Raw genomic sequence first — 18,365 nt, forward strand, 5'->3', positions numbered from 1 at the left:
CTCCTGCCCTCGAGTAAGACTCTTTAAAATAATTTGCTCTCGCTCCATTCTGCTCCTGTCGCCAACTTTTGATTCTCCCAGGTCCGAACGACGACTTCTGATTTTGCTTCAATGTCATCTCTTTTGCATCTGCCAGGTCCGGTAACAACAACTCCTAGGTCCGGCAGATTTACTTCGCACCTGAACTCAATAACGCACATTAGTGCCCCAAATGCACATAATTTTAACCCTAAACCGATGCATGAAACGAGCCTTATCAATATATTTTGGTCGGAGTTTGTGTTGGATGCTTGGACCCGGAGTGGATTTAGCATCCGAGGTTGGATCTGAACAGGGGAATCAAGTTGTTCATGGATTTTGAACTTTCTGCTCTATTTTCATTTTACTTTGTCTACTAATCGCTGATCTGTAGAGTTCTAGTTTTTTTCCGTTTAATTGCTTTAAATTTCAGTCTGCTTCGTTTCTGATTCACGTTCCATCTCTATTTTACTGATTTTTTTTATGCAAATCGATTGGAGAAAATGATGTCGTTGTTAGTTAGTACTTTAGTTAGTTGTTTTCCAGCTTTTCATCCGTACTTTACCTTTTCAGCAAATGGTCCGCACCGTCAGTTTATTTCCCAGGTCTAGATAATTTAGAAATAGTGGTTATCTCGTTTTTCCAGTTTACATACATGATTTCTATTCTGCCTAGATCTAGCTGTTAGCGTAGCAAATTTCACTCCAAGTCTAGTTTAATTTCCTCAACCCAAAAATGCGTGGCAGCAGCCAACACAAAAATAGTCCTGAATCCTTGAACATGCTTAATTACGCATTCATCTCTGTGGGATCGATCCCTACTTCCCTGTGCTAATTTTAGTATAAGTGGTTGAGGGTTTTTGAAGAAGTATTCTGTGTGTCCGAGGACTGAGATTTTCCAACGACCAGTGAGTTCCTAGACCCTGTGACCTAGTGGCTTTGCTGGACCTAGGAAACTTGTTATTCCTTTCTATGCACACAATCTAGTACAAGTCTCTTTACCCATCCTTCGACAGCGAAAAGTTGTGGGTTGGGGAACCTGATGCACATCCCCGAGTCAATATTAAAGTACCCTGCACCCCGTCTATCAACCAAGATAATGCTGGCCTTCTTGAGGGTGTCGCAGTCTAACATCATGGGCCTAGGATCTAGTGTCCTTCCTTCAAAACTGACCCCAAATTTAAAGGCCAATCTTCTACAACTCCCCCGCAGCAAAGCTTGCCGTCCTTCTTCTTCGTCTGTCTCTCCAAGTGCTTTATCATATAGTTGCCTATGTTGATCCTCCTCCGGTTGAGCATTCCCCACAATATGAATAGTATTCTATGGAAATGCTGTCTGCTTCTGTGTGATCGAAGGGGAAGTAGACCAAGGCCTTAGCCATATACCTTAGGACCGGGTTTCGGATTGCATTGATTTTGGCTCTCGAGGGGGTGAAAACCTCCTCGTTAGTTATGAAACTCCAGAATTCGTTTCTATGATAGTCCGCAGGCTGAGGGTCCTCGAGAAGTCCTTCTTCACCTTCCTCCAGCAGCTTGAAGAGCTCATTGAACTCGGCGACAGAGATGTTGTGTTCTTCGTTCATGAGTCGAAAAGACGTTGACTCAATATTCCTCCCCGGGGACTCCACGGTAAGAGTAGTGAAGAACTCCATCGTAAGGTGATAAGGACCCATGTATTGTAAGGTCCATTTACCAAGGATTTACCCAATTTGTAGGTGATTGATCTAATATTTTTGTGTAGTAGATTTTCTATTGTATCAATAATGGCAACCCAACAAGAAATTAGGAAACTAAGACGATCAAAACAAGAAGTAACATTGGATAGAGTGGAAAATTGAGATACATAGTCATTGATGAGGCAAGCTAAGACACTTACAACATACTAACATGCATCCATGGCTAGATCTTCAAGGGAAACCACAAACCTTGAAGCATACTCTACTTGATCCATACTTCACTAAGAATTGATGAAATAAACAACCTAAATCTAGGAATTGGATAGGAAACCCTCTTCAAGAGGAACAAATCTCTCAAGCATATAATTCAGCAAAAACCTCAGGAAAAGAAATGACATCAAGAGGTATTTATACTATGGGCCCAAAAATAGAAAGTTGGCCCACAAAATCTAAAAAAACGGCATAATCGCCCGGCCGGGCGTTTTTCACAGGCCAAAACACCCGGTCCGGGCGTTTTCCCTGTCCCCAGGCGATTTCCCATAGTGAGCCGGGCGTCCTCCTCCGCGCCTTAGTCAAATCGCCCGGTCGGGCGATTTTCACATGTGAAAACACCCGACCCGGGCGTTTCCTCTGGAAACTTTGGTCGGCCCTCGTTCTTCAGCACGATTCTCAACTTTGGCTCCTCCGTCCTCCTAGGTTCCTCCCGCTTGGACTTTTGAATGAAAGTTGCGAGCCCATCCCGAAGCTGCCTCGTCATGGCTCTCGTCATGGGTCCGCCACGTGAGGTCGTATCATAAGGGCCTTGTAGGACCTGAACCTCAGCGAGAAGAGATGTGCGAGGTGTCCTGCATCGACGAGGATGTCCCAAGATTGTTTGATTCTGAGCCCGTTGAGCGTGCCCCAGTTTGGATACCGGGAGGGTAGGCTGTCCAATGCCGCTAAGGCCTCCCATTTCTTGGATTCCCCTTTGCGTAGGGTGACACCGACCTTCTGAGGTTTGAGTGGAGCCATCTCAATATGTACCTACATAGAGTAGTATTAGCCCAAGTTCGTTCTTCGTAACAAAATGATCAATAAAGCTACCAAACTTCCCCAACTTAAGTTACAATCATCGATGTAGGAAGATAGACTCAATTCCTAATATAATCATCACCAATCAAAACATATAGGGCACACAAGCAATCTAGTTAGAAATTAGAAAGATAGACTCCATTTCTAAAATCTATAAAACACAATACAACCAAATTAGGGAGATAGACTCAGTCCATATGCCCATTGTTCACAAAATCCTTAAAGGGAGATAGACTCAATCCCTACAAAACTCATACAAATCATCTATTTCACCCCTCATTATGTAGTAAATGTTCAATTAACCAATCCAACAATATTATCTTCGCAAACAAAGAGCAACGACAATTTTCACACCCAACCTCAAGCATCAACTGAAAGCAATTAACAATGCAAGCCCAAGTCTCAACAAAAACTTCACCACAAGCAAAGCAAAAATTAATACCATAGCTCTTACAATTCTACAATTCAAGCACAAGAGTAACAACAATTCAACTTGTAGAGCCAACAAACTTCACACCCATCACCAATTTCAACCAAATAATCGTGTAAAGTGAAGATAAGAGGAAAAACATACCTTGGTGTCTTAGAAGGGAAGAAAAATCGAAATTAGGTGTTCTGTTAGAGTTTGTATACTAGAAATCACGTTTTGAGTGATTGAATACTGTAAAACAGATTATTTTTGTCATAATGTTGTTATGTTTTACATTTAATGGATGTTAATGCATGTTTAAATGTATAAGCTAACTTAACAAAGTCTAAGTCTTTGTTTTAGTAGACCGGTTGTGGGCGTCGTCCACTTTAAGGTAATACGGTCAGTTCTAAACAAAGAAAAATATGAATTTCACAACCTAGATGGAATTAGACTACCCATCGAGAAAGGTTGCAATGTGTCCGCATATTTCTAAGCCTTACTGAAATAAGATGACATTGGTGTGGTATAGCACTGAACGGATCTAACAGCAAGACTTGCCTTAGGCTATCTACTGAAAGGCGAGGTCTTGATAAATATTTATTTCTTAATCAATGTAGGTTAGCATTGAGCATACGGTATTGATTATGCATTGCTTTGACTTATCAAATGGTGCGGGTTTTTCGTAACCCAATTATCCTGATATATTGGGCAGTGGTGATCGATATCTAGCGGTACTAGGATTGCTATTATATTGAATCGTGCACGAGCTGAGTCTCGTTTGATAATGTCCTCAAGAGGAGCGCGAAACGAGGTTTATTATTCGGAACCTACCTAGTTGGAGTATGATTACTCTATGAATAATAAATAAGCGTTTCATGCTAAGTCCACTCTTGGAATTAATAAGAAGTTAATTAATTAAGTCAATAGCAGACATTAATTAATTAATGGACATTTTAATCTTAAGCACGAGAAATGAAAGATAAACGGAAGCCCGGATTACTTGTAATTTCGGATTTGGATGGGGAGAGTTCAATATTACTTCTGTAGTGGCTGCTCGTAATATTCCAATTATAACTTATATTAAATTGTGGGTTCAATTTAATTAGTAAAAAGTAAATTGGATGAGCCCATATCCAAAGCCTTCCATAGATCCCTGTCTGGGCCCAAAAGGAACTTAATATAAATAGGAGAATAAAGGAGACAGAAAACACAATTTCTCATCATTGTAATTTTCGAAAATCCCCTCTCCCAAGCTGAGGAGAATTTCGAATTTCAGTCCTATTCCAAAAAGGATTTCTTCTGTCTTCCTTATTTAAGTCCTAGTATTCTAGTAAGATCAGCCCACACTGATATTGGAGTACAGTTCGGGAACCAGAGAGAAGATTTGTGGTTTAGTACTCAAAGCATCACGTGGAGAAGAAGCTAGCCATCTTCAATTCTTTGGAGAATTAATTAGGTATTCTTCTGCTCCGTAGAAAAAGCATGTTTTAGGTTTTCAATATTCTTAAAGCATGATTAATTCAAGTTATGAGCATGATACATGTGAAAATTACGCGAATAGATTTTGTCTAAATAATCTGCTAAATAGATCTGATTATTATGTGATTTATTCTGCATGCGCTTCCGCTGCCAGCACCTTCATGTTCCCCTTGAGTTCTCAAGCAAAAACCAAAAACTAAACGGTGAAATTCTTCCAAAAGACAAGTATAAGTGATGGACCCGGCCGGGTGGGTATTTTCAACTGAAAATTCACCCGGTCAGGTGAAAGGTTTTATATGCTCTCTGGACTTCCGACACTGTATGGGAGTCACCCGGCCGAGTGTGAATTATTTAGCTGAAAATTCACCCGGACGGGTGAAGTGCCTCTGCTTGTGTGCCCAAATTTCTTCGATCATATCATGCTGGAGTCGATCATGGACTTCTTTTTGAAGCATGTCAACAAATGCCGGAAAACACCCGACGTAGCCGTGAGGGACACCCTTACGGTGGGACTCTCTAGCGACACCATGGCTTGGTCTAGCAGTTGGGTGTTTATAGTTGATAAAATGGAATTAAAAAAAAAAGGATAGTGCCTATCGGCCCAACGCCTGCAATGATTGGCCGATCATTGGTCAAGTTGGATCGGCCAGGGCCGCCGTATCAGCCATATGGGAGGGGCGGTTGATCAACCCTTCTCCTGCAGTGGATGGCCGATGAGAGCAAATGGGATCGAAGGGCACTCGATCGGTTTTTCCATTGCTAATGCTCTAAACAATTTTACTTTTTAATAGTATAATTTTTACATCAATATATTCATAGCTTAAGGAACAAGAAACACAATATATGAGAAAAATATAATAAATTAATATTAAAATAAATAATAAGATATGAGAGATATGCTTGTAGATATATTTGTATCACAATGCGTGTTGTGTACGTGTTTCTAATTTTTATATATAAATTATAAATAATGGAAAAATCAAGAGAAAGAAGAAAGGTCATAGTTTGCTTTGTGTACGAAATTTCTTGGAAAATAAGTATTGTGTACGAAATTTCTTGGAAAATTATTATATGGCATTGTGTACGAAATTTCTTGGAAAATAAGTATTCGCATTATTGTGCTTCTGTCGAATTTGCTTTCATATAGAATTTGACAAAACCTCCTCCAACCATTTGCTTTATATAGAATTTTATCTCTAATTTTTTATACTATATTAATTTTATATTAAAATTTGTGATACTTCACGAACAATAATATTAGTAATGAATTATCGACCTTTCTATCACATGATCTATCATCGCTTCATCCACTTAATAAATTGATTAGGGATTAGACCCTAACCGGAGTCTTACACTATTATATTCCGGGTCAAATCAGGACACCCATTTTTCAACTATTTGAAATTTTGACATCTCCCCTCCACTTGCCTGACGTCAATTTAAAACAATTTTATTGATCACTCCAATATATATATATATATATATATATATATATATATATATATATGATGAACAGTATTTTTTAAAATATTTTTCTAACTCAACATGGCGACCTGGCCTAATTCTCTACAAAAAATTTCTCAGCCGACGGAATTGATTAATGGCGACGGAGATTTCAATGAGTCGGGTTTTGAGGACTTCATCCGAGGCGCTGCCGCCTCAATTCCGGTCATTGCCATCATCGGCCCGCAGTCCAGTGGTATGATTTCTGGCCTGATTATGATATTAGCTAGATTGATAGATTAAATAGCTGAGCTAGTATTTGGAGGCCAAGGGCATCAACCCCAGCGTAGGTGCGCATACATTAAAAGCTACTCCACTTATTTTGGTGCAGGAAAAAGTACTTTGTTGAATCATCTATTCCGTACAAACTTTACGGAAATGAATGCAGGAACTGGAAGGTTAGTTTGGTCGTCTACATCTTATTCTTAAATTGATACTAATAAATACAAATATTTATTTATTCATAGTAGTAGTATTTAAAAAAAGGTTTTTTTTGTAGGAGCAAGACAACGAATGGGATATGGATAGCAAAAGCTCCTGATATTGAGCCCTTAACTGTGGTGCTAGATTTGGAGGGTACAGATGGTAGAGAGAAGGGAGAGGTAACTACTCCTATTTAATTAATCATTAATCTTTCTAAACTCTATATCTTGATTAATTCACTAAATCAAGCTCTCCATTGATTATGATTATGATTATTTCAGGATGATACAGCATTTGAGAAGCAAAGCGCCTTGTTTGCTATAACAATTGCTCACACTGTCATCATAAACATGTATTTTCCTCGACCAGATTAATTAATTTAGCAAACAAATTCATACTCAATCAACTGTGGCGCGATAATATTGATATCTATAAATATATATAGCTGGTGCAATGAAGTCGGCCGCGAGCACGCTGCGAATAGGCCTCTTTTGAAGACCGTTTTTGAGGTACTAAAAATGTTTTTATATTTAGTACACTACTACTATGCGATAGTCGAAATGCAAGATTAATTACTTAGTTTGCTAATAATACTCCATAATGAATGATAGTAATATTCTTTGTATATAGGCTATGCTATCACTATCCTTGTTTAGTCCTGAGAAAACAACTCTTCATTTTGTGGTACGCGACGGCAACGACAAGACTGGGGTATGTTTAATTGCAGGGTTTAAAATTAAATTCATATATGTATTTTTAGTTAATAGTTTTCTTTAATTATGATTTTATGCATTTATTTATTTATTTACGTAGACTCCCTCGGAATTATTGAAGCGTAATTTGAAGGAGGATATCGAGAAGGTAAATATATTAGGATTAGGATTTTATAGATTCTAGTTTTTTCACAAGTTGTGGTTTCAATTTTTGCACTTTGTGTTTAAAATATAGGAGTACTTGTAATTGAAACTATTCTCTTTCATTTGTCTAATGGCCTCTCCTTTTTTGGTCGTCTCCGCAGATTTGGGAAGCGGTTCCCAAGCCCCCAGGCAACGAGGGCACTCTACTCACTGAGATCTTCAATGTAACAAAGACTAAAGAAAGCACACACATCTATTATAATAAAGTGCAGAGTAAAAAATAGTTAGATTTAACGCGATAAATTAGAATCGTGCATAAATATAAATCACTCATGCATAAACTAGTAACTTACACTAATAAGAGATGGAAGATTAATTCCCTCTAATAGGATTTCAACCCAGGTGTGCTATTCGTTCATCTCGTATCCTCGGAAATTATGAGTTTGTGCACTGCACGTGTAATTCATATTTAATTTGATACTAATTAATTTTTCTTTCTTGTTTGTTTTTCGTATTTGGACTTGAAGGTGGATGTTACCGTGTTGTCAAATTATCTCTTTATGAGACAGGATTTTGATGATCAGGTTTTATTACGACTAATTATCTTTATTCCTTCCAGCAATTCACTAATATACACATTAATTAGGAGTATTAAATGTAGTCGATCGATCCATTGCAGGTGGTCCAACTCCAAAAGCAATTAATCTCCCATAACCTTGATCCCTCTACATCAAAACTTTCTTTGAGCAGTGCCAAGAAAACATGGGATACCATCAAAGAATTTAAAGGCTTCAAAGCTCCACCTTACAGGGTTCGTCAAATAATTAATTAGGATTAATTAATTTGAAGTACTATTAATTAATTCGGTACATGTCTTTTTCTAAATGGTAATGCATAATACAACTGCTTTTTCAGCTCATGTTTGCCACAACAAGATGTGATGAGATTGCCGTGGAAAAGTTGAAGCTCTTTCAAGCTAACCAGGTTTTAGTTTAAAATTAACTACTACTAATTAATTTGTACAGTATAAAAATGGATATTTCATTACCTAATTCCCTTAAATTTGTAATTCATTAACTTTTAATACGTGCAGGCTTGGTTAGAATTAGAAGAAAATGCAAAAACTCAACTTGTGAAGGACTTCGGTGCACGAACAAACTCTATCTTGACTACGTATCTCTTCGAGTAAGCTAAAATTATTAAGAATTTTTGTTTAAATTCTTCTCAATTCTCATTATATATAGGAATGTATAGATATTTATTAAAAATAGCAATTCATGATGCAGCAATATTAACATTTTCGCTTTTGATAGATACGATAATGAAACTATAAATTTTGAAAGTGGTACTAAAGGAGGTTACGATCAACAAGTACACGAAGTCAGAAGCAATAAACGTCAAGATCTGACGGTAAAAGCACTAAAGGTAAGTACTTATTTAGAAAATTATGGTTAGTGACTTTTGTTTGGTATAAATAGCAGTATGAATTCTAATCATGCATGCTAAATTAGGTGGTCTATCCTGCTTACATGAATACGTTGGGTCATCTTCGATCCGAGACATTGCGAAGCTTCACGACTCAACTCAAAGCACGCATACAAAATTTTTCTCTGTCTGCATTTGAGTCATATCAGTCATGCTATGACTCTTGTATGCTGCAGTTTGATCAGCAATGTGCAGGTGCACCATAATTAAATTCCACATTATATTTGTTTTTTAAGATCAATCATGCTTAATTGCATAATACTACTACTCCTATTAGTTTTCATATTTACATTATTTAATTTTCAGATTATGCTACCGTAGAGCATGCACAATGGAAGGGTGATGCTTTAAGTGTGCGCAAACAACTACTCCGTGAAATTAGAGAACATGCACTAAATCAGATACGGGTATTAATTATTAATACTGGTGAAACAGATGTTGTGTGCAAATCAGAATATGTCCAAACTTTATAATTTATCTGTATGATAGTAAAACAGGACGATGATGATGATGATGTATATGCAGGATGACCTCTCCATTAGTGTTACTATGGAAGTGTTTAGAGTTGTAAGAGATGTGAGTGTGACGGACAAATGGGAAAGTATTAGAAGATTCATGGAGACAGCTAAATTGGCGGGTGCTGGTATATTTGGAGGGGAGAATGAAGAAATCGTAGCTGATTTGGAGAAACACGTTAGAGACAGAGTGGTGAACATTTTCAAAGATGAATCTCTTAATGTCGAGGAACTCATAAAACACAGGTTAATTAATAGTATGCACAAACTATGGGGGTAAGTAATTTATCTATGTTTTAACCCAGATTTCTTATGATTTTAGGTTCATTCTTGCTTTAACACCAATGGATGACAACACAATGCCAACTAAGGAGGAGGCCTACCGTCAGGTAATTTTGTATATACTTGAGACCATTTACCCTTGTCTCACATCCATTTTGTATTATATCATCATCTCTTTTGTAAGTTTAGATAATTTTCTCCTTTTATAGGATGGGATCTCTCTTAAGTTTTTGTGTTTATTTTTTTTTTTAACTTTTGAGATTTCATATATTTTGTGTATGTATATGTGCAGTGTTTGGATATGTTGTCCACAATGGCTGTAATTCGTTTAGATGATACATACGACGTCGTACAAAGAGTGCTACGTTCTGAGCTGCTGATGAATGCAAATAGCGGCGATGGGATTTCTCTTTCTTCCGTTACATGGGAAAATGTTAGTAATTTTACAAACCCTGACCTCCATCACTAATTTTTACTAGAATTAGTTTGATAGGAGTATAATTCAATACTTTTAATTTGTTGTTTAATATAGGTCCCTCTTCAAATGACTTTGATCACCCCATTGAGATGCAAACAAATATGGACCAACTTTAAACAAAAGACTGAGGATTGTTATTCCATTGCTGAGAAATATGAAGAGGTATTGTATTATATCCAAAATTATATATTGTGGATCAAACATTTTGTGTGTGTGGTTGGATAAACCCATATTCTTATACAATGATAAATTTAGGAACTGAAACCCGTTGGGTTAGATATAATATGTGGAGTAGCACCAATCTATCGAAAAATAGAGGGGAAGAAGATAAACCCTAGTTGAAGTTTTAGGGGTCGATTTCCACCAAAACTGTGAATGAGTATAATTTGTTTGTTACTATGATCTAAAAGATCTCTTTTAATAAGAAATAAGAACCCTAAAAATTCTAAAAATCTAAACAGTGAATGAGAAATAATTATGTTATATTTTGTCAAAAAAGAAAATGACTCACTAATATTTGCGGCTAACTTTTACTATCGTTACTCTCTTTATAATTTGTGGCTAATTTAGGTGGTCCATCCTGATTGTACGAATACGTTGGGTCATATACGCTCGGAGGTATTCCGGAGCTTCATGACTAAACTCAAAGCACGTGGACAAAAATTTTCTCTATCTGCATTTCAGACATGCCGTGACTCTTGTTTGCTGAAGTTTGACAAAAAATGTTCAGGTGCACTATAATTAAAATATCACATGTTTTTAAGAAAAATCTCTTTCATATGACTGGTTGTGATTTTAATTTGTTGTTATGTTCTTTGTTAATAGTTTCTTATGTTTTGTTGTATTGAAGTTTTCTTTTTTACTTTACTAATTGTGATCTCACTTTTACTTTTAAATTGAAGCATTTTGTGCTCATCAGAAAACATTGTTTAATTTTCAGTTGATGCTACCATAGAGCAGGATGATGCTGCCTCTGTGCGCGAACAACTTCTCCGTCAGATGAATGAACATGCACTATGTCAGCTGCGGGTATTATTAATAATTAGATTATATTAGATTATCCATAATTGCCTTGATTCTTGCATTTGATGAAATCATCTTTCCTACAGAATGACCTTTCCTGTAGTATTATTACAAAAGTGTCGGAAGTTACACGAGATTGCAGTGTGGAGGACATATGGGATTGTATTAGAATTTTCTTAAAGAGTGAGAATGAGAGAGCTAAATCGGCGGCTGTTGGTATATTTGGAACAGAGCATAAGCAAATTGTGTCTGATTTAGAGCAATATGCTAGAAACAGCGTGGTGACCAGTGTCAAACTTTTATTTCGCAATGTCGAGAAGCACTTAAGGGAAAGGTTGATTCATTTGATGCAATTCCATCTTTGCAGAAGCTCTATACATTATTTCATCTTCGTTTTAACCCAGGATGCGTCTAATTTTAGGTTCATTGTTGCCATATCGACGAGCAGCAAGACCATGGATAAGAGAGAGGCCTACCGTCAGGTAATTTTACATACTACCTCCATCCCTATATATTGTCTCACTTTGATCCGACACGGGTTTTAAGAAATGTAATGAAAAGTGAGTTGAAAAAGTTAGTGGAACGTGGATCCTACTTCTATATAGTACTCCCTCCGTCCCCAAAAGATGTCACACTTTACTTTTTAGTTTGTCCCATAAAAGATGTCACATTTCACTTTTTGGAAAAAGTTCTCTCTCATATGAATATAAAAAATATATTTTTCTCTCTATATTTAACACACAAAACAAAACCTCCTAAAATCTCGTGCCGTCTTACAAGTATGACATCTTTTGTGGGACGGAGGGAGTATTAGTTTTATAATACTCCCTTCGTCCCAGATTTATAGTCACATTTAGTTATGGCACGAGTTTTAAGGAATTGGTGGAGTGTGTAATTAATGAAGTGAGAGGTGGAGTGTGTAATATATGAAATGAGATGGTGGAGTGAGATAATAGAGTGTAATTAATGAAGTGAGAGGTGGAGTGTGTAATATATGAAATGAGATGGTGGAGTGAGATGATAGAGTGTAATAAATGGAGTGAGATAATAGAGAGTGTAATAAATTAAGTGAGTTGGTTGAAGGTAAGTCCCTTTTTGACTTTTTGATTTTTTATTTTTGTTTTGATTTATTTTAATGTAGATAATGACATTTGAGTGTAATTTTAGTGAATAATGGGGGTAAAATTTTTTGTCCAAATATGAAAAATTCTAAATGTGACTATAAATGTGAGACGAACTTTTATGACATAATTTGACTATAAATCTGGGACTGAGTGAATAATATGTGAGTAAAATTGAGTTAGTTGAATATGAGATCCACTACCAAAAATGATAAAAAATAAATTTTATAGGGCAGACGAAAATGAAAAAATGGAACAAACTTTCAGGGACTAAGACAGTATTACGCTTCGTGCATATAATTAGATGCAGTGGACAAGTTATTCATATTAACTTTTTTTAATCAATACTTTTCCTTATGACGTGGAGTATCATTTTACTAGTGCTATATGTGCAGTGTTTGGCTCTCTTATCCACGATGGCTGTAATACGTTTAGATGACACGTATGACGTCGTACACAGACTGCTAAATTCTGAATACTTGGGTTCAAATAGAGGCGCGGGGTATCCTCGCTTTTATTCACCTAGTACATGGGAAAATGTATATTTTACAAACCCTAGCTACGTCATCAATTCTTAATCAATTCGTTCCATCGCAAATGATCAACTTTTCATTTTTTATTGTCTCCTTGCAAGTGATAGATTTACTTTTTTGGCAAAATACAACACATTCTATTTTTTACTATTTTATCTTTTTTTTATCTCCTACTTTTTACTCTCTTATAGTACATTATTTTCTCCACTTAATTCAATTAATAATACTCATTATTTTTAAAATCCTAAAATCAATCACTTGCGATAGGATGGATGGAGCATTAACATCTTTAATTAATTAGTCGTTTTGTGATACATGTGATGTTATAGGTCCCTGAAGAAATCACTTTGATCACCCCATTGCAATGCGAAGATATATGGACCAAATTTACACAAGATATGGAGGTTTATCTGGCCAATACTGATGCTATTGTTAACAAACATCAAAAGGTACTTCTTTGGTTTCCTAGTTTGTCAAATAAAATCTTTACAACCTCAAGATATAGTATTCCTCATATCTCTGGGTAAGTGGGATGTATTCATTTTGAGTTGTCCAAGTTACTTTAGTTATTTGTCTTTTAGTTAAAAGCAAAATATTTAATCTCGTTTATTTTTAGCTCTTTTCTTTATCACTATGTTTTATATTATTTTACTATTTAATTCAATGAGCTTAATTTTCTCAAACTTTGTGCCAAAAAGATCGTCTCAAATAACATGAAACATGGGACATAATAATAACATGGGACAAAAGAAGTACAGTAATATTTTAAATTGTCATATGAAGTCGAGCAAACCAAACCACACTATCCCTATAACCTGTTGATTTATGTTTTGTTTTGAAGGATAAGAAGCAAGATGAGAAGCGGTCACTTCCAACATGGGCGGTCTTGGGAATAATAGCTCTCGGATATTCTGCGTTCGTGGTTCTTATGCATGGGTATTACTAGTATTTTATAAAGCAATTTATTGAACTAATAGTTAATTAGTTAGTACTTATAAAACACTATGTTGTTAGTTAGTCTTCTTCTACTACTATTTAAGCCTCTGTATATCTTGTTATTGCAACAGGAACCCGTTAGCCGCCGCTGTGCTCGCTGTAGAAGTTGCACTGCAGCAAGGGATAGTTAGAAAACTCAAAAATAAATTAATATATTCTGACACCAAGGAGGAATTTGAAAAGGTAGTACTCCATTATTTATTTATTTATTTACTCCATCCGTTCTTCAAGAATATGAATTCTTTCATTTTTAATCCGATTCACAAGAATATGAAATATGCGCTTTCTAATTTTGAAAACTCTTTTCTTTCTAATAAGGTGGGTCTCCACCATTAATAGTTTAATTACTTTTTTTCTCTACTTCTCTCTTACTTTGGGATGAAGAGAGTATTTAATTTAATGCGGACGAGGTGATTGTATGTGAATATCAACAAATTTTGACCTTTTGGCAGGATGATATCTCTAAACGGTCTAGGTTAATCAAATTTCTATGGAGCTATCTGGGGAAAATATATCGGATCTTGTGTGATAAGGCATTAGGAAATACTTTCCTTGATAATTTTTAAATTTGGAAATCGTGAAATTGTGTCTTATTTGTGATTTCCACATACTTAAATATTTATTTACTTTTTCATTTTTGTGTACGACATTATTATAAAGTGCGACTACTTTTGTATATACAATGTTTATGTATGACTAAATATTTATATATCCCACTGACCAGTGGACTCTGCGATGTCTAAGTACTTACCCAATGTTCGAACTACAGACTTACACTTATAGCAAATCGGATATTTTTAACTTAAAATAGAAATCAAATTTTCAAATAAAACATTAAAATTTCTCTAACTTCGATGACCATGAATTTTTCAAGCTGCCTTAATTTATCCAATCTTCATAGTATTCCCTCCGTCCCACAAAAGATGTCACACTTTCCTTTTTAGTTTGTCCCATAAAAGATGTCACATTTCTCTTTTTGAAAAAAGTTCTCTCACATAAATATAAAAATTATATTTTCTCTCTCCATTTAACACACAAAACAAAACCTCTTAAAATCTCGTGCTGTCCCACAAGTGTGACATATTTTGTGGGACGGATGGAGTATTATTTTAGTTGTCCTTTAATAATTGGGCCTATATTTAGATTTAGTTGATACCTTTAAAAATGGAAATGGTCAGATTATAAATCATGCTTAGGCCCTTACATGTCCATTTGCTAAATTTGATTTTGAAGCCCATTCATATATTTCATAGTGGTCCATTTCAATAGATCTAAATTTATATTCCCTGTACAAATTTTTCAAGTAGTAGAATTTGTGTATAGGCCGTGGCCATTACGAGTACTATATATAATTACATCATTGATTAGAAAATTTGAAACCCATATTTTAAATAAGGTTAATTAATTTTTAAACTCTCATATTAGCTACACTAGTGTCATCACCCGTGCTATGCACGGGACATAAAATTTTTAAAAAGATAAATTATAAAGTAAATAGATTAAAAAAAAGATGATAAAGAAAATATAATGATATTTATAATTAAGAATATGTGTTAATTACAATAAGTATTCAAAACATTATAAATAATTAAAAATATTATAAAAAATAACAAAAAGAAAAATGTACTCCGTATATCTCTCAACCCTATAAATGAAACATTTCATATTCGACAAATGATTTTGTACAATTTTTTATTTTCGACAAATAAAGGAAAATGCACGACTAAGGCTCAAATGGAAAAAAATTATACTAAATACATAAATAAATAGTTCAAAGTTTTGATCAACAAAACATATAATACCTAGTTATTTAATTTTAAAACATTTCAGCTAGTCCATATTTCTCTCTAATTTTTTTTAATTGCCTCTTCTATCCCTCTTTTCAGTCATTGCGACTACGTCGTGGGCGACGCTGGCAGGCCGCACATGTCCCCACAATTCTGTGAATTAATTCGGGCTCACAAGAAATTCTTTACTTCATTTCCAGCTCAAAACATTATTTATTTCTTCGTCCTTTTATCCAAGCTGGCTCAAATACTAATTAAATAGCTCAAAATGTTATTTATTTCTCCATCCTTTTATCCAAGCTGGCTCAAATACTAATTAAAAGAACTTGGCCCAAGACAAGTTAAAGAAAAAGAAAAAAAAAAAAGGGAAAAGAATAAAAGTAAAGAGCAAGGGGATTAAAATCTCATTTCTGTCGTCTCCTCTAAAATAATTTAACACCGCAATATAAAAATAGAAAAGAAAAAAAAACTTCACCACAATTTCCAGTCCTAGCACCTCCGCCTACCTTCCTCCTTTGACTCCACCTCCTCGCTGCATGTGTTCCTGGTCGGCCATGGCATCGCCAGCCGGCCGTTGCTCCACCATACTCTTGAATTTTTACCAGCAATCTTTCTCTCTCTTTATATATTTTTTCAGTTGGAGAACCCAATTTGAATTCCCTTAAAAATCAAATGGCGATTCGGCGCCATCTCCGGCTAAATCCATCAGTATGTTCTTTGCCTACCGTTCTATCTCTCTGTCTATTTCTTGCTCGGCGTCACCTTGCAATACATTTCTCCCTCAATTAGCGGACTCCCATACTTGTTTCCAAAAAAAGCACAATAATGCATAAGACCTTCAGTATGACAAACAAAAGATTTATCCGATAATAATATGATAAAATAAAATTTTAAAAATAGTTGAGAAAATACTAAATTAATTATAAATTGAAGGTGACGATTGGAGAAAGATTAATGATGGGTGTTTGGGGAAGTGACCTTCTCCTTTAAAGCGTAATGATGGAGTTTTGGGGATTAGAAGACAAATTAATTGTAAGAAGCATTGCAATGATGAATAAAATTTCAATTTTGATCCAAATAGAAGACAAATTAAACACGCACAATTCCAATTTTGACTCCAATGAAAGACAAAACAAAATTATATAAATATAGTTACATAATTAAAGAAGAATTTAATTTAAAAAATATTTATACAAAAGTTCAATAAATTAGTAGTCCAAAAAAACATAATGATATAGCCTTAGCATCCAATTTACAACTCTATATTATAAACTTTTCTAAATTATAAAATCCAACACAAATAAAGTCTATAATATAATGTACTCCATAAATGGAAACTCTCTATAAAACTTACATGAAAAAGCGGCGCCTCTTATGTTACATTTGCAATATTTTCTTAATATTCTGAATTCTTTTCTTTTTTTTGATAAATAATATTTTCAATTCTAACATCTAGCGTTTAAAAGAAATTGATTTGAATATAATTCAATAATTTTCCGTTTCACAAAATAAATGTTACTAATAATCTCTAACTGTAAAAATTTGTACAGAAGAAGAATTTACTTTTTCTTATTCAATGACATTTGACTATTCGAGCATATTTATGCAAATAAATTATATTTCATCTCCTTCCTTGAATTTTGGTTGTGCAAACGTACATTTTAATCTCTTCTTAAAAAGGACATAAATGCAATGTCTTGGTTGTAACGCTAAATGTCTCAGCATAGTTTCAATCTCAGGGTAAAATGTGTGCCGCCTCCTCTCACCACTTTTCTCTCACGTGTCTCCCCTCCTCGCATGACTCTCTCGTTTCACTGGTTCCAATCACTGGCAGCTCTCTATCGTCGTCGTTGTATACAGCTTACCGCCCTGCCCTGCCGCCTGAGCCGCCTCTCCCTCTTTCTCTCTCAATCAGCGGAATTGACCCGTGCATCCGCCGCCCTTCCTCGCCGTCCTCCAACGCCTTTCTGCGTTGGGTTTCCTTTCACCCTTCTTCATCACGCTAGGGCCCTTCCTGCCCGGGAGCACCACCTCGCCGCTGCCTCCACGAAAGAAGACTTGTATTTCTTCTTCCGCTCTGCCTCGCCGTCCACCGCCATGTCTCGCCGGCTCTCCTTCCGCTTTGCTTCGCAGGCGTGTGTTGCTTCTTTGATTTTTTAGATTGATTTGGTTCTATTATCCATTGAATATCTATTCCCCTTGTGTGGTGGAGGAACTGTAGGTTGTATACTTGTATAGCAATACTGATTTAATAGAGCCTTTTCTCAGTAGCTTATTTGAGAAGCTGGTATGTCACTGGGCCATCAATTTAACCAATCCTCAGTCTTTATCAAAATGACAAAAAAGCCAAAAAAATTAGCTTTATATTTTCCCGCCAAAAAGAATAAAAATGTCTTTTCACCAAACTGTCACTTTAGATTAGAATAGAGGATAGATTTTAGGTTTTACTTTCATGATTGATTATTTCACCTTTTGGGGATTTAAAAATAGCGGACTGGACCATATTATATCTGTCCTACCCATGATATATTTGCAATTTATTAACTGCAAATTATATAAAACTAAATTAGCTGAAAATTTGAAACCATGTGATGTATCTAACCACCCAACAATAAACCAAATCAGTGTGCATCACTTCATTTCGTATAATGTCACTAGTGAAATTCGATTGACAACAACACCAGAATGAATGTTTGTTATATATACTA

General features: G+C 35.4%; 1 protein-coding gene across 2 annotated transcripts; it reads left to right on the forward strand.

Moving 5' to 3' along the window:
- The first annotated feature begins 6,158 nt into the window (after positions 1-6,158).
- Positions 6,159-14,616, forward strand: LOC148923864 (protein ROOT HAIR DEFECTIVE 3-like). 2 transcript variants are annotated; one of them, XM_089060064.1, is made up of 28 exons: positions 6,159-6,353; positions 6,489-6,555; positions 6,657-6,759; positions 6,862-6,932; positions 7,026-7,089; positions 7,211-7,291; positions 7,394-7,441; positions 7,599-7,661; positions 7,965-8,021; positions 8,117-8,248; positions 8,353-8,421; positions 8,531-8,622; positions 8,751-8,862; positions 8,949-9,117; positions 9,229-9,329; positions 9,448-9,683; positions 9,760-9,826; positions 10,012-10,152; positions 10,252-10,359; positions 10,768-10,927; positions 11,138-11,226; positions 11,307-11,554; positions 11,642-11,702; positions 12,737-12,880; positions 13,204-13,323; positions 13,716-13,810; positions 13,942-14,053; positions 14,323-14,616. In XM_089060064.1, exons 1-28 carry the CDS (start codon positions 6,200-6,202, stop codon positions 14,434-14,436), a joined length of 3,078 nt encoding a protein of 1,025 aa, XP_088916190.1. In that variant the 5' UTR covers positions 6,159-6,199; the 3' UTR covers positions 14,437-14,616. The 2 variants fall into 2 exon arrangements, with proteins under 2 accessions (XP_088916190.1, XP_088916191.1); XM_089060065.1 differs by lacking the exon at positions 12,737-12,880.
- The last annotated feature ends 3,749 nt before the right edge of the window (positions 14,617-18,365 follow it).

This window comes from Salvia hispanica, chromosome 6, assembly GCF_029641045.1.
Source record: "Salvia hispanica isolate PSC_SH4W2 chromosome 6, Shi_PSC_v1, whole genome shotgun sequence".
Classification (NCBI taxonomy): domain Eukaryota; kingdom Viridiplantae; phylum Streptophyta; class Magnoliopsida; order Lamiales; family Lamiaceae; genus Salvia; species Salvia hispanica.

Coding starts and splice junctions, on each gene's coding strand:
- LOC148923864 (XM_089060064.1), top strand. CDS start 6,200: ATGGCGACCTGGCCTAATTCTCTACAAAAAATTTCTCAGCCGACGGAA. Junction 9,330..9,447: donor ATGCACTAAATCAGATACGG/GTATTAATTATT, acceptor ATGTATATGCAG/GATGACCTCTCCATTAGTGT. Junction 10,360..10,767: donor TTGCTGAGAAATATGAAGAG/GTATTGTATTAT, acceptor TGGCTAATTTAG/GTGGTCCATCCTGATTGTAC.